The sequence below is a fragment of the Sebastes umbrosus genome, chromosome 11, assembly GCF_015220745.1.
Source record: "Sebastes umbrosus isolate fSebUmb1 chromosome 11, fSebUmb1.pri, whole genome shotgun sequence".
In the NCBI taxonomy this organism is placed as follows: Eukaryota; Metazoa; Chordata; class Actinopteri; order Perciformes; family Sebastidae; genus Sebastes; species Sebastes umbrosus.
In genome coordinates this window covers 15,683,884-15,699,606 of record NC_051279.1, presented here as the reverse complement: position 1 = coordinate 15,699,606, position 15,723 = coordinate 15,683,884, and the positions used below count along the sequence as shown (strand labels likewise).

The following is a 15,723-nucleotide window of genomic DNA, read 5'->3' as shown; positions in this document are numbered from 1 at the left end:
GCAACGCATCGCAACGCAACGCAACGCAACGCAACGCAACGCTACGCAACGCTACGCAACGCAACGCTACGCAACGCAACGCTACGCAACGCAACGCTACGCAACGCAACGCTACGCAACGCAACGCAACGCTATGCAACGCAACGCTACGCAACACTACGCAATGCTACGCTACGCAACGCGCCACAACGCTGCACACCATAGCACACGGAACCGGACCGCACCAGAACGCACCAGAACGCACCAGAACGCACCGCACCAATGCGCACCTCCCTCGCGCACCTCCCTCCTCTCTCTTTCTCTCCTCCTCTCCCTCCTGCTCTGTACCTGTAGACCCTCAGCGCGCCGCTCACCCCCGCCCCTCCCTGCTTGATGGTATGATCCTTGTCTGTCATCGCCTGATTGGTTGCACGGACGTCATTAACACAACATTTAGTCACAGTCAGTGCATGGAGTGCCCGTGGTTCGGAGAAGATCGTCCTATCATTCTGCCTTGAATTAATTAAAGAAATTAGAAAAAAAAAGCTCTTATCGTTCACTTAAAAGAGCCGGCTCAAAGACCCGGCTCGTTAGCGACCTACACATCACTTGTGTTCAACCACCAATAAACTCCAAAGAAGAAGAAGAAGAAGAAGAAGCAGCAGCGTTCATGTGTTCATGTGTTCATGTGTTCATGTGTTGTCAACCAACGAGAAGCCGCATGTGTTTAGTCGACTATCTGCTGTAAAAGCAAGGATTTGCCTCTCTGTCCTGAAACTTGTTGAAAGGTTTGTGAAACATACTGAAGTAGCTAGCAGACTGTTCTGATGACATGAAGTGTAACTGTTAGCTGGCTGGTGTGTAACATGTGTTGACCTGACTGCGCAGCACAAAACGTTCACCTGCTGCAGCTTTGTGACTGTTACAATAAGCTTTACTGTCTTTTTACTCTTTTAAACTAGTCAAGCTATTTACTGCTGAACTGCTGACATTGGTCTCTGTGCCCTAGCCTTCTGTTTATATGTCATTATGTATGATGACACTGCCAAGCAAGTTTCTGTACACTATATTAGCACTTATAAGTACACTAAATTAGAACATTTAGGTAAGGAATATGTTTATTTTGTATTTATTTTTTCACAAATTACTAAACAAACATAATAATTAAAAAAATATATATATATATACAGTGCAGAACATCAGAAACACATGATGTGACTGTTCTTCCACTATTTGTTTGCAATATACAGTAATAAGATGCAAATGTATAATTTGTATGTATATTTTTAATTAAGTAACCAGTGTTTTGCACATAGCAACAATAGTCCTCCACCAACATAAACACACACATTGTGTAAAAGGAACTTATTTCCCTGTAAAACAGTCTAATTTCTTCTTTTAGCTAATCTTTGTTTTCCATGATGAGTGTCTTTGTAAATCCTTGTCAAGTCAAGTCAATTTTATTTATATAGCCCAAAATCAAATTTGCCTCAGGGGGCTTTATAATCTGTACATCGGATGAGGAAAAACTCCCCCAGAAAAACTTTTAACAGGGAAAAAAAAATTGCATTCAGTGACTGTTTTTCTTTGCAGATGACTGCCCAGGAGGTGCGTCTGTGTGGTCTCCTGCTGCGGGAGCACTTTGGAGAAGTGGTGGAGAAAGTGGGAACACACCTACTCAGAGGTGGAGCGCAGAACTTAAGAACCATCATTCATGAGACTGGCATCTCACTGGACCTGGTACTGCTCCTACACTTACTGTTTCTAGGCTATTACTGTCTCTACTTCACACCATGGAAGAGATATTATTGTACATGATGTATTGAGTGTTATATACACTGCTGGTTCTCAGCATTTTCAAGCAGAGTTTAGCAGGTTACATTGTTGGACAGTCAAGCTATTTCTAGTTGTAATTTGCAGTGTGTTTACATACGCTGATTATTCCACACCTGCAGCCGTAGTACAGGAGCAGTTTTTGCATCATCTGTTTAAATGCAAATTAAAACCTAGTATCCCCTTACATGACCGGTAGATTTATGCTCCAGAAACCTGATTACACTAACACCATGTCATAAGTGAAACAATTCCCGGGAGAATAAAAACATAACAATCAGTTTTTACATGTTTTTTTTTCTCTTTTTTTATACAATAGTACAAAGAAGATAGACATCATATTCTTTCAGTACAGACAAATCTGATTAACAGTGCTGTTTACTGGGCTTATTGGAGCAATAACAGTAGCACAATACATGCTAATACGTGATGTTAAACATACAAATGCATTTTCTGCCTTAATTTGATCAGTAATTTTGTGTTTGGAACTGGAGTCATTAAAGTAAAACACCTCTTCCCTCCCCCTTTCTGTCTCATTGTAGGTAAAGAAGTCCCTGTGTGTGCTCGTGCAGCATGGCGCTTGTGTGTTCAGCTCAGGCCGTAAAGGAGCCGGGAGCCCCGTAGAGTATCGGACCGGCTGTGACCGGATTCTGAGAATTCTGAGATACCCGCGCTACATCTACACCGCAAAAACCCTGTATGGTGACACCGGAGAGCTAATCATAGAGGAGTTACTACAGAGAGGTCACATGACCATGTGTAGCACGGTTAAGACAGTCGCCGACCGCCTCACACAGAACATGGAGGGTCAGTATCAATCAAAGACTGTGCAAAAGCTTCTCCCTGGTTTTGGGTTTACTACTCATCGCTATCTTGGCAGTTACCAGAGCCAGAAAATACAAATTTGGTGAAATGGGAGGAAGGCCTTAGTGGAGGTCGTGTCTAGAAGGTAACCCCCAAGTTGGGAAAACGTGTGAAAACTCTTGCGAGACTCGCTGCCCAACAATCTATCCTAACCTTTACTATTCGAGGTCAATGCCTAACCTCAACCATCTCACAAGAGTTTTGCAGCTTTAGGGTTACCTTCTAGACACGACCCTTAGTGGAAAGTAACCAGGCAGGATGAACAAGTGGCAACCACCACGTAACACCTGTCAATCAAGCAAACATGCACTAAAATATACACTTCTTTAAAAATCTTAACATCTGTGTAGAGAATAAATATGACTTTGTGGGTTAACATGGGATTTGTGTAAAATCTACAAAGAAATTACAACAATTTTCTCTTTCCTGTTCTAGAGGGTCACAGCATGGATTACAGTGAAGTGTCTTCTTCCTTCTCCAAACTGGTGGAGACCCATTTTCTTCAGCGCTGCCCTCCTCTGACGGCAGCAGGACCAACAAACAGTGCCACTCCAGCAACGCCTGCAACCCCTGGTGCTCCGGAACCCCCCGTTAGCACCGCCCCGCCCACGCCAGAGAGCTTCCCCGACTGTTACAAGGTGCCTCACGTGACACTCATAGGGCGAGGCAAACGCCAACTCTCCAGTGAGGACGGAGAGGACCAAAGGAACGCAAAGAAGCCTAAAATGGATTCACAGGTGGGATGCTATACTTTTAACACGCTTTTAAAAAAACAATTACCTCTTAATTTCCCTGTCCCTTACATATAACGTGCTGCATATCTTTTGTGTGACCCTCTGTGTCTCCGTGTGTCTGTCTCTCTTATGCTCAGGCACACGGTGATGAGGGGATTTGCTGGCAGGTGAATTTTGAGAGGTTCCATCTCCACTTCAGAGACCAGGCCATCATCAGTGCTGTAGCCAACAAACTGGACCAGGTCAGGTTTTTACACATGGAGGCTTAAAATCTAATATTTAAGGAATAGCTATTTTGGGAAAATACGCTGATTCGCTTTCTTTCAGAGACTTAAATGAGAAGATTGATACCACTCTAATGTCAGTCTGTTATATGAAGCTACAGCTAGCATTAAATTAACTAAGCTTAGCATAACGACAAAAAATGGGGGAAGCAACTAGCCTGGGTCTGTGCAAAAATAACAAAATCCGCCTACCAACACATTTGAAGGTCACTAATTAAAATGTTATATCTCGCCCACTGATTTCATGGCAACCTCACGGTGATGATAAGACTCAAAGAAGTTACTGTGCCCGGGTCAAAAAATAAACAAATTGTAATTTTAAAGTAATAATCTCCAAGATTTTCATTTTAATAAATGTCTGTTAAGTCACATCTATCAATGAATGAGGTAACACAAAGGTGATTGAGCCTATGGCCCACTGATGAAAGCATTGCAGTGTTACAAACTGGGTGTCTGTGGTGACATTCACAGAAAAAGTGCTGTATTAAGTTGCTTGACAATCGGTCGTTTTGGTCTTAGTCGACTAAGATTTCTTTAGTTGATTAGTCGTTTTTTATGCTTCTTTCATGCTGAATGAATCATTTCAGAGAAATATGAATGTGAATTGAATTTATGAGATTTAAAGTGGTGCTTTTGTGTGATTCTTTGTGGAGAAACTCAGTTTAACAGATCTGTCGATTAAATCAATTAATCAACAAAATCGCATGAGTGTTAGTTGACTAAGAATGTCTTTGGTCGAGGACCTGATGCAAACCGAACATTTCCTACTGCTGTAGCTTCACAGTAAAAGCATTTAACTGGTGAACGTTTATTATGAACTAGTCACAGGAAATGCAATATGTTTGTCAGTGAGCTTGACACTGACCTCTATCATTCATCAAAAATGCATCTACTAAACAAGACAACGGTCATTTTCGGCATGTTTTGAAAGCGGATCAGTTTTAAATATTGCAAGGAGTAATTGAGCAATAAGTAGCAGCCACAGTGAGCTGTTGGATAAAGAGCTGCAGGCGACAGGTTACACAACTACAACTTCTCAGTGAGGTAACCAACTACTTTCACTTTCACTGTTTGCAGAAAAATGATGGAAAAAGGCCAATTATTTCTTGACTTCTTTATTAAAACGACAGTAGTTGGTTTTGCTGCCTCCAGTATTCTGGGACGTGTAGTATTAAGCCACATTTGCACTTACCACCAGTATATAGGGTGTTGCCAAATCAACCAGGACTGAGTTAAGGATTGCCACTTTAAACTTCAGTTTTTGTACGGCTTAAACAAACAAGATGTATACCTTGTTAATAAGCGAGCTATAGAGGTGTTGGTGAGCAGATTTTGTGACCTTTAGACAGAACCAGGCTGTTTCACCTTGTTTCCAGTCATGTCACATTCAGCACTGCTGTAACTACATTTTTCCATCTGCCGGTCTGTTTTCTATACAAAGAAAAAATATCATTATGGTTGTTTATGATTTATAATGATTGTCTTTCTAAATCATTTCATCTTAATAACCCAGACTAGCAGTGAGATAGTGAGGACGATGCTGAGGATGAGTGAGGTGACGACCTCGCCCACAGCCACCTGCACAAAGCCCCTCTCAGCCAACGAGATCTTCAGGTCCCTCCCAGCCAGCTACAACATCGCCAGACCCATCTTAGACCAGTACCTCACGCTACTGGTTGATGACCCGGTATGACCTCTGCAAGACATCTGTCACATTTCACAATCTTCATTTGTATCTGCAAGGTTGTTCTTTTAGATCTACTTGATTTAATTTATTTGGTTTAAAAGGACTGTGTGCACAGACATTAGTTATTTACATAGAAACAAAAAGATGGGAAGCTAATTTCCATCTGTAGTCCTAGACACAGACACAATAAACACACTACATAACATCACAACAAGATCACAATATAACATCACAGTGTCAAGTACAATCCAAAATACAATAAATACATGTAACACAATTACAAATATGACAGACTTCAGTCAAGCAGCTTATCACAAATAAATACAGTTAAAGAAAACCCTGCCTAGTATAAAATGCATAAGTCATTCACAGTGAGAGGGCCATGGCCCCCACATACTAAAGTAAGAGAAAGACTGGATTGATATTTAGTGCTGGCAATCTTGGTTGTTCAGAAAACAAGATTTCAGGTTGTTCTTTTCATTTCCTAGATGGAGTTTGTGGGGAAGGCCGGTGAAAGTGGAGGAGGGATGTACGTTGTCAGTATCCTTTTTCAATTTAGACGGTCATTTTGTTAAGAACCGGCGCACTGTTTGGTACCAGTTTTTATTCATGAAACACAAGGCACGGATGCTTTTCATAACTCACCTCTCAGTCATGAACAGAGCGCTGGCCAATCTGGCTCGGGCCACGCTGGAGTCTGTCGTACAGGAGAGGTAAGTGTGTTTTTAATTGTGTATACATGTGGTTGTCCTATCAGCAACAAGTCACTATTAATCACTGTTGATCTGTCATCAGATTTGGCTCCCGATCGGCGCGCATCTTCCGTCTGCTGCTAAGGAAACGTCACCTGGAGCAGAAGCAGGTGGAGGATTTTGCCATGATTCCAGCCAAAGAGGCCAAAGACATGCTCTACACGCTGCTCTCACAGAACCTGGTCCAGCTACAGGTACAAGACGTGAAGATGCTTTCAGGATTCACCTCTTTGCATTTATGTGTGTTCTTAGGATGATGGATTGTTGAACGCTTTTTCTCTTTATTCCCACAAACATCTAAACACTTAACATGTAAGAGCTTCCAAAACAGTCCTCACTCTTAAAGACAGGTTTTGTAAAGATTTTAGAAACTTTTTTTGTCATATTAGTTGAAATTGCGGTCAGCCTGACAGCAATCAATAAATCAAATGCTCTGACAAAAAAAGAAAAAAATCCAGTATCTCTGACTGTCGTAGGACTGTAATAAACCCGTCCAATCATTTCATTCATCCCGAACGTAATGATTGGACGGGCTACCTGTCTGTCCACCTGCGTGCCCTCCGTCACCAGAGTCTTCCACAAGCTGTTAGCTTGACAGCTGTGAGTACTAATAATAGCCATGTTTGTTGTTTACGTTCATTATGATATGTTTATGTTAGTAATGATAAAAGTGGGGGAATGGCTTTGGATGAGACCTGAAGCGACAGACTGACAGTGTTGGCGACTTTCTCTCTAGATTTAGGGACTTTTGGAGCTAGTGTTGCAAGCTACTTTCATTGGAAAAGAGTTGGCAACATTGGGCTGAGTTTTTCAGTTGGATCATTTTTAAAGATCTAATGTACTCTTACTAGTTTCTCAAGATCGCCCACCCTGCCTTTAACTGTTGCCACAAATTATCTGTAACTCTGACTAAAACAAGGGGACATACTGAACACTGTGATGGATATAAATATACAAAGTATCATCAAGCCAATTTTCTTAGTGTATTAATATGAGCGACTGCCTGGAACGTAGGAGTAATCGAAAACAACCTGATCCAAAAACCTACTTTGAAAATGATTTGGCCCAATTTTTGAAGATGCACTAAGTGAATGAGATATTTTAAAAACTAGACTTGTAAACCAGCTCCGTAGCCTAGTCTTTTGTTCTGTGTTTCTATGGATAATGACGCAGGAATAATTTAACAAAAGTGACCATTTGGCAGTATCACTGACATAGTGACAATTTCAATGGGCACTCTTGACAGACATATTTTTTTTTATTCTTCAGGAAATCCCAAAGACTCCCGACTACGCTCCCTCTCGTACCTTCTATCTCTACACCGTCAACCAACTCCCAACTGCAAGAATGCTGCTTCAGAACTGCTACAAGGTAAAACAATGAACATGCTGTAACTTTCAGAGCTCTGGATAGAAGAGGACTACCTTTGACATGTTTTATGTCTTTCATGCTGGTTTTGCCTTCAGTAATGTTTTCTCTTTGGACATTTTTCTCTGTGCAGACAGTCGCCAACCTCATAGAGCGACGCCTGTTTGAGTCCAGAGAGAGCAAGTGAGTTCATCATAGCCGTATGTCGCCATGTTTTCTGATCTTGCAAGCCAGATAATTTCACATGATCAGCTTTAAAGGGTAAATTTGGTATTTTTCAACCTGGACTCTAGTTTCCCATGTTTTCCCAAGTGTCTGATGGGGACAACGATTTTTGAAATTGGTCCAGGATTGAGGGAGATCACGGTAACCGGCAAGTGAGCAGCATCAATGTAAAGTTACATCCACTAAAAGTGCTTGTTTTTGCCACTGACAGGCTCAAATTGTTATTATAAGTGTCTGACAACATTATGGAAAGGACCCTACAGAGGAAAAAAAAACGTTTTTCTTACCTTTCGCTTGATCCGGTCTGATTTTGTGGCCAAGTCCTGCTTAAGGAGAAGTCTCGTGGTGAAATCTGAATATCCGTATACACTGGCTCAAATAAATACGGGCTGCCATCGAATTCAAAGAGCTCGTCCACATTGTTGAAATCATCTAAATATTCAGCCATGATATTGAAAATCTTCTAGATAAAATTAAGCTACGCTTTCTGTACTCCAACACAACACTGGCTGGCACCTCAGGTTTCCACTATGGATGTATTCCACTATTCCACCGTTCGCCAGATTTCAGAACGAAACTTCTCCTTGAGCGAGACTCTTTCCATAATGTCAGACATTTCCAATAACAATCAGAGACTGTCATGGGAGAAACAAGCACTTTTAGTGGACGTAAATGACGGTGCCAGCTTGCCCCAATAGCACCGTATTTCAGCCTGTGAGCAGCTCACCCTCAATACTGGACCAATTTCAGAAATTGTTCCTCATTAGTCAGTTAAATACAGAAACATGGGGAAATAGTGTCCAGGTTGAAAAATACCGATGTTACCCTTTAAGAGTTGTCTGGCTCACACACTGTGTCACAGATCAATGTTTGACTGGTTTCCTGCTTGACTCATAGGCGTCTGCTGGAGAAATCCCAGCGAATCGAGGCCATTCTGGCATCTCTGCAGGCCAGCGGGGCCGAGCCGGAGCAGCTGACGGAGGTCGAGGAGATGATCACTGCTCCTGAGAAGCAACAGCTGGAAGCCTTACGACTTCACATCAACAAGTAAGAGCACAAAACAAAACTACAATTCTACAGGTGCCATTATTGAATCACCTCTTTGGTCTGTTGGTGTTACTATTCTCACAATTGTTCTTTTCCCCCCCAGGTTAGACTCAGCAGAGAACCAGGTTGATGAAACCATCTTTCTTTTAGAGTCCTACATCAACTCCACCGCATCCACAAGTTGAGAGCATCACAACTCACACATAGTACTTCTGAAGATTTGTTTTTGTGTATGAATGCTGTCAATTGTGGCTGTTTTATAGTTTCTGTGACTGGATTGACTCAGTTTGCAGTGCAGTAAAATCTAAATAGATTGCTTGTTTTTAGTGCACTTATCCGCAACTGAATAAACTGAGCACAAGAATACTTGTTTTCAACAATTTTTAATTTCATTGAAGAACAAACACAAAACTGTAAGACAAACATAGAACAAAGTGATTTTTTGAAATGCAAAACCGTGAAGATGTCTGTATATTAAATAGAAGAATTGTGGTTTAATACACTTTGGTTTTTCCTTAAAATTACAAAAAAAAGATTATTTACATAAGTGCTCCCGACCCTGGAAATAGTGGGTAGTGCATTTCTGTTGGACCCTCTCGATGCTCTCTTTGGTCCTGGAGGTCCCTGTTGCGTCTGTGTGTCGAGTCCAAACTGTCTCTGTGCCTGGTAAGAGGTGGACTCGGCTCGTGTGGTAGTTGTCATGGCAAATGACTGTTGTCATGGCAGCAAAAGTTGGGCTCAGTCCTCATGGTTCTCATCCTCTGCTCTCTGTTTGCGTGCGAAGAATCCCATCTGACGAGAAGCGAGATAAATTGATATTCTGTCCACAACACGCTCACTTTCCTGAAGAAATTTTAAGGTAATTGTAACAAAATACCTTCCATAGTATGAAAATGATGAGGGCCAGTAGCAGCAAACCTCCAATGATGCTACCAATCAGAATCCACAGCGAGATGGGAATAGCTCGGCCCTTTAGCACCTCCAGTACAGTCTAGAAAAACAGATGAAGGGAGAGATTGGAGAAAGTAAACCCCATTCCCATTCTGCCTCTCAAAATCCCATTACAGTCTTCTTACCTCCCTCCAGACTGTTCCCGTGTCCAGAGTGATGAGGTTAGTCTCCTGAGCTGCGAGGTGATAGGCACCTATTATCTTCACTGACTTATATTTGGCCTACAAAAAGAGACACAGAGGTGATGACCAATGTTTGTGTCATAGGACAGAAAGGCTGAAATGAGCATCTGCGAGCTGTTGTGTAACTCACTTTTCTGAAAAAATCATCGTGAACTCTGCGGCTGACGCGAATGACGGCGGACTGCCCTCTTAGAAGTTGCTGGACTTCACACACAACCTCAATGCACCACGATCTGCTGCAGTTCTAAACACGTAGATGCATGTTAACACGTATACTGATGCGGCACAGTGTTGAGTAGCTGCCGTGTTACCAGGGGCCTCACCAGTATGTCGTTCTGCATCATGTCTTCAGGATGAAGGGAGCGTACGTCTCTCTGTCTGGCTTTCAGCTGGGCCAGATCGCTCAGCACACTGCAGTTCACCCCTGTGGCCTACGGGGGCAATTTAAATATGTCAGATTTGATCTAAAAGAGAGATGCAAACACTCACACAGCAGCAGTACTCACGTTGTATGAAGAGACGTCGGTGACAGTCATGAAGACTCTGTCTCCTGCAGCCACAGAGGGCAGATGCAGCCTCAGCTCCATATTACTCACAGAGTAACAGCCGAGGTTCTGCAGCTAAAACACAAACAAAGAAATGCTCTAGTTTTGCCTTGCCCTTTTTTTTTTTTTTTTTACAGTGATGATGACTAGAGTTTTAGAATAACTTGAAGCCATGGGTTGCATTCAAGTTTATAAAAAGAACATGTGAGCTTTACCCTGAGGTGTGTGTAGAATTCTGGTCCGATGGCCTCCGACACTGTCCGAGTTGGGTGGACCTCATATCGGTTTAAATTAGAGTCACTGCACAGAAAAACAGGGAAAAAAACACACATTAATGCAGCAGAGGGGAACTCTGAGTAAATATGATTGAAAAAAAGGATATTTCTATAAAACATGAGACAGATAATCTGAAAAAAATCATGTTTCTCCGTGTTCTCCTGTGCTCCGAATGGCATTTGCAAGATTTCACAGTACCGAAGGAAAACAACTAATCAACTCACAAAACTCACAAACCTCCAAGTCAAACTAGGCAGCGCTGATCAAATATGAATCAATATTCTGTTACTGTAATGCCTATTTCTCATCTCAAATGTTTTCAGAAACATCTTGTAGTGTACTGTTTAGCTGTAAAATTAGAAAGTTTGCTCCGGCTGGTGGGCGGTTTTGGCTTGACTGTTTTTCAACATGGCGGCTGGGTCACAAACTTTCTCATTTTACAGTTAAACGGTACACTAATATATGTTTTCAGAGGATTTTTTCCCAGATTATATGTCTCAGGTACTACTGTCAGGATATAGCGACAGTTTTATTAAAAAATAACTTTTTTATCATATTGGCTCAAAGCATCTTTAAACACAAACATATCTAAAGTATCAAAAATATCTGATTGTTGAATAATACATACAGTATGTTGCACACACGTACCTGCTAACAAACAAATCTGGTTCATACTGAACGAAGCTCTGCAGCTGAACACTGTTGTCCCCCAAAGTATCCTTTCTCTCGATACTGTCACTGTAAAAGAACGAGATGGTTACGTAAACTCTTTTCACGCAGTACTTTTAATTTCTTGTTGTGGAAACAATATTAAAGAGGACCTATTATGCTCATTTGCGTGCATACTAGAACATGTTTACATGCTTTAATGTCCAAAAAAAAATGATTTATTTTTCTCATACCAGCTGGCCCAATTTTGTAATTGGTTAACTGAACCAAACTCTTCAGACTCCGCTCCAGCTCCGCTCTAACTAGCTTTGTTTGAGGGTGTGCCAAACTACCCGCTAGCAGATATTATGCAAATGTTTAAATTGGTGACATCACCACGTTACCGAAAAAAGGTATTTCAGGGAGTTCAGGAGCAGTGTTTCTGTGGGAGAGTAACTCCCTTTGGCGTAGAATTTGGGCTTTGTAACTTTGCAGATCTTTTACATGCACTAAAAACTACTGAAGACACACACACTAAATGAAAGGGGAAAAGCACAAAAGCATAATAGGTCCTCTTAAAAAACTTTTTATAAAACTCTTTATTGAAGTTTCCAGTATTTGTGTATGTGGAGTGAGCTACCTGGCAGCATGAAGCTTCATCTGCACTCGACTGTGCAGAGATGTGCAGCTGAACTCAAACTCCAACATGAAGTTCACCTGCAAACAAAAAAAAGAGAAGAGAAGCCTGCTGAAGTGACACATTTCACCTGGAGGAAGTGAAGTATGAGTGGGCTGATTCGAGAGAGTGATGGGAGTTATTTCCCCGGCACGAACATACTTTTGACTGGGAGCGAAACACTGGATAGCTGACGTTACACGAGTGGCTGTTGGCACCAAGTGCTGTACACTCAATCTTAAAATGGGCATCCTCCTACAGCAAAAGAAAGAGACAAGCAGAAACTGTGCGTTAGTTTCTCGATGTAGATCTGTGTAAATGTGTATGGCGAGTTACGCGTGGTGCTGTATGTATTAATGTGTGTGGTTTATTACCCTAATGCTGAGGCTGGAGAAGTGCAGGTTGCGTGAATAGTGCAGTGTAAGGCTGGTGTTGTAGGCGTTTTCCAGTCTGTTCTGAAGCTGAACCTCCACCGCCAGACGCCTACGAGGGCTCCGAATCACATAAGGCTTCTGTCTGTGGAGGAAACACAATGAAAACTCACTGAAACCCAACTACTGAGTTCATATCTGATCTTGTCATGCAGAAAGAAAATAGAACAAGAGGGATATCTCAAATGTGTACCTTGTCCCAGAGATGTCCATATGAGCCTGCAGCACCAGGTCTGTTGTACACACATCGTCCTCACCGCAGTCTTTAAAGAACTGGATCTGGAGAGGACAACATGTTTGATGGAGAACAGAGAGAGGAGATGTGATGCAGTAAGGAAGCTAGAAATGATAACCACTCACAGATTTCTTGACTGTTGTTGGCCAGCCTTCATCCAACACTGGACCGCTCTCTGTATCGTTGATCTTAAACCGCAGTGAGAAGCTAATTGGACGGATGTAATCTGCGGTGTCCTACAACACAGAAAGACAGAAATGTTAGTGACAGAATAAAGTCACCAAATCATTTCAATGTCAAACGTGTGGTTGATGTGTGTACTGATGCTCACATAGACATGGAAGGGCAGTTTGTAGCAGAGAGTTTGTCCTGTGTGAACTCGGACTGCCAGCTGGGTCTGTCGGTTGGAGCTGTCGTCAAACAGCGCCCTCGCAGACAACTTCCTGTCGTCCAACATGGCGGACACCCACAGATCTGAGGAGAGAGCAGGTAATTAGGACAGATGGTGAGTGTTGGAAAGTTCCCACTCTAATTAGTGTGTGTGTCTGTGCCAATTCACAGCACCCACAGTCCTCGTTTTATAAGGATTAGAGAGGGTAAGAAAATAAAGAGTTATACCAAAGCTGTTGCTTTGTGGTCCGGGGGAGCGGGAGACGGTTGTGAAGCAGGCAGTGGCGTTGAGACAGGCCGACTCTCTGGCTCCCCTCTGGCAGGTCTTCTGAATGACGTTGATGGAGTGCGGCTGGAAGGACAGACTCACATTGATCTGGACTATGCTCCGAGAGCTGGGGACAGGAGGGACAGTGGATGATAAAACAGGATTTAAATAGGACTTATTATGCTTTTGTGCTTTTTCTCTTTCCTTTAGTGGGTTACATAGTTTTTTGTGCATGTAAAAGGTCTGCAAATTACAAAGTCCACACCAAAGGGAGTTATTATCATCCCCAGAGAAACACTGCTCCTGAACTGCCTGAAACACCTTGCTTGGAGTCCCGCCTTTTCTTAAGTAACGTGGTGATGTCACCAAGTAACACATTTGCATAAGACCTGCCTAGCCAACCCTGTCTCCTAAAAACTACGTTCCCATATAACTAAATTGCATTCTAATTTGGAAGGAAACGTCTTGTTGCGGATTACGTTTGTCTTTTATGTATCACAAATACCTTTATCTGTGACACAGTGACGTAATGTATTGAGCAACAGCGAATTAAAGTTACTCTGAATAATAACCGTTATTTAATAATAACGGGGTGTAACAAACGAGAGAGTCCACTACTGGCGGGCGGGAGGGAAGGTGGATGGGTCCAACACACACCAGACTTTCCCCCAGGAGACCGCTGTTTGTGTCTCGTGTGAAACGCAGTCATTTGTTGCATTTTCGTTTTGGTTTGTTTCAATGTCGTAGTCATTTTAAGCCAAACCCTGATGTTTTTTTAGTAAACCGTAGTACACGTTAATCACGTGTTTTAAAACTGTTTAAAACTGCGACCGTAATCCAGGAGAGAATACGTTTCCCTCAAAACGTTGTGGGAGACCTGGTTGGCCCAGCAGCTAGTTTGGCACGCCCTCAAACAAAGCTAATTAGAGCGGAGCTGGAGTGGAGTCCAAAGAGTTTGGTTCGGTTGACCAGTCACAACAGAGGGCCAGTTGACCAATCAAAGCAAACTGGAGCTCAAACAGAGGGTGAAAAGAGGTGCTGCAGCACAGCCGCAATGAGAAAAGTAAAGCTTTTTTTGAACATTAAAGTATGTAAACATGTTGTAGTAGAAACCTAAAATACAAGTATGCTCTCTAAAGTAAGCATAATAGGTCCTCTTTAAGTTTTAGCCATGTGACACCACAGAAATATAGAAGCCAATAGATGATTTGAGTCTACAGAGGAAATAAATGTATAATTTTTTTAAATGTGGAAACTAGCTGTCTATAGGTGGTGCATTTAATGTGTTGTTTACCTTCATTATCTTCCAGTGTTTGCAGCTATAAAATAAAATCTGTGCTGGTAATGCCCTTCCCTCCGTCCCCAACTCTGCCTCTGCCTACCTGAGCATTACAGCATTGCCCTGGGCTCCCACTGCCAAGTCTATTAGCTCATCTCCATCCAAATCCAACCGAGCACTCACACTGCGGCCAAAATACTGCAGGGAGGGGGAAATCGATGACCCTGAAATACGCTGAGAGGACAGGAGAGGCAGAGAGAAAGAAAAAATCAGTTTGATTGAATCCTGAAATGCACCAGTGAAAATGTAATTGTAGGCAAATGACAAGTACCTGCTTGTAATCGTGGATGATGTAGATACCGAATCCATGGTAGATGTAGATGGCCCCCCTGTGCTCGTCCTCCAGCGGGGCTCCCACCAGCAGGTCAGTGAAGCCGTCGTGGTTGAGGTCTGGAGCGGCTGCCAGTGCGTAACCAAACCTGGCATCCTGGGACTTATCCTCTGACTTCAGAGTACCGTTGGATACAAACACCTCCTCCTGGGTGATAAGAAAGAGGAGGAAGAAGAGTTTGGAGTCATAAGAGTGTCATAATATAGAATAAATCTGTGAAAATTAGAAAATAAATATGGAAATAGAAAGAGGAATAAATTAAAGAATATATAAATTAATTTAAAAATGTGGAAATATAATGAGGAATAAATAAAAGAATGTATAAACTAATTTAAAAATGTGTATATATTAAGACTAATTAAGTAAATACAAATTTGGAAATAAGAGAGAAAAAAATAAAAGAATAAATAAATGTCGAAATATAAAGACAAATAAAATAAAAAAGAATAATTATTCATTTTCACATTTATTTTTTTATTTATTTCTGTATATATTTATTCCTGCATTTTTAAATATATATTTTTTCTGCATTTAAATGACTTTTTCTGTATATATTTTTAAAATGTATTTATTTTTAAAAGTCATTTATTTGTATCCCTTTATTTTTCCTTATTGCTTTTGCTATTCCTTGAAGGGCCACGCTGTCAATTATATGATACAGGATACATCAGTCTTTTT

At 41.7% G+C, this 15,723-nt stretch overlaps 2 protein-coding genes across 2 annotated transcripts in view; one reads left to right on the top strand and one right to left on the bottom strand.

The window, feature by feature from the left end:
- The first annotated feature begins 543 nt into the window (after positions 1-543).
- On the top strand, positions 544-9,139 carry polr3c (polymerase (RNA) III (DNA directed) polypeptide C). The gene is made up of 13 exons (XM_037783776.1): positions 544-767; positions 1,573-1,719; positions 2,355-2,619; positions 3,112-3,413; positions 3,548-3,652; positions 5,208-5,381; positions 5,870-5,921; positions 6,034-6,094; positions 6,177-6,327; positions 7,403-7,504; positions 7,635-7,684; positions 8,624-8,773; positions 8,877-9,139. Exons 2-13 carry the CDS (start codon positions 1,573-1,575, stop codon positions 8,956-8,958), a joined length of 1,641 nt encoding a protein of 546 aa, XP_037639704.1. The 5' UTR covers positions 544-767; the 3' UTR covers positions 8,959-9,139.
- Positions 9,140-9,424: 285 nt separating this feature from the next.
- itga10 (integrin, alpha 10) overlaps positions 9,425-15,723 on the bottom strand; it is a 30,729-nt gene continuing 24,430 nt past the window's right edge. The window contains exons 14-30 of the mRNA XM_037783768.1: positions 14,986-15,192; positions 14,758-14,888; positions 13,336-13,502; positions 13,049-13,191; positions 12,843-12,953; positions 12,676-12,761; positions 12,426-12,567; positions 12,214-12,306; positions 12,016-12,092; positions 11,376-11,465; positions 10,667-10,751; positions 10,413-10,526; positions 10,230-10,337; positions 10,037-10,150; positions 9,850-9,945; positions 9,651-9,764; positions 9,425-9,565 (exon numbers count right to left, since the gene is read on the bottom strand). Of these exons, the coding sequence (XP_037639696.1) occupies positions 9,512-9,565; positions 9,651-9,764; positions 9,850-9,945; positions 10,037-10,150; positions 10,230-10,337; positions 10,413-10,526; positions 10,667-10,751; positions 11,376-11,465; positions 12,016-12,092; positions 12,214-12,306; positions 12,426-12,567; positions 12,676-12,761; positions 12,843-12,953; positions 13,049-13,191; positions 13,336-13,502; positions 14,758-14,888; positions 14,986-15,192 (1,932 nt within the window). The 3' untranslated portion in view covers positions 9,425-9,511. The remainder of the gene's footprint in view (positions 9,566-9,650; positions 9,765-9,849; positions 9,946-10,036; positions 10,151-10,229; positions 10,338-10,412; positions 10,527-10,666; positions 10,752-11,375; positions 11,466-12,015; positions 12,093-12,213; positions 12,307-12,425; positions 12,568-12,675; positions 12,762-12,842; positions 12,954-13,048; positions 13,192-13,335; positions 13,503-14,757; positions 14,889-14,985; positions 15,193-15,723) is intronic.

Bases quoted from the DNA above. Each gene is read 5' to 3' on its own strand.
- polr3c (XM_037783776.1), top strand. From the start codon at position 1,573: ATGACTGCCCAGGAGGTGCGTCTGTGTGGTCTCCTGCTGCGGGAGCAC. The intron at 1,720-2,354 runs GTACTGCTCCTA...GTCTCATTGTAG, and splicing joins CTGGCATCTCACTGGACCTG to GTAAAGAAGTCCCTGTGTGT. The intron at 3,414-3,547 runs GTGGGATGCTAT...TCTTATGCTCAG, and splicing joins AGCCTAAAATGGATTCACAG to GCACACGGTGATGAGGGGAT.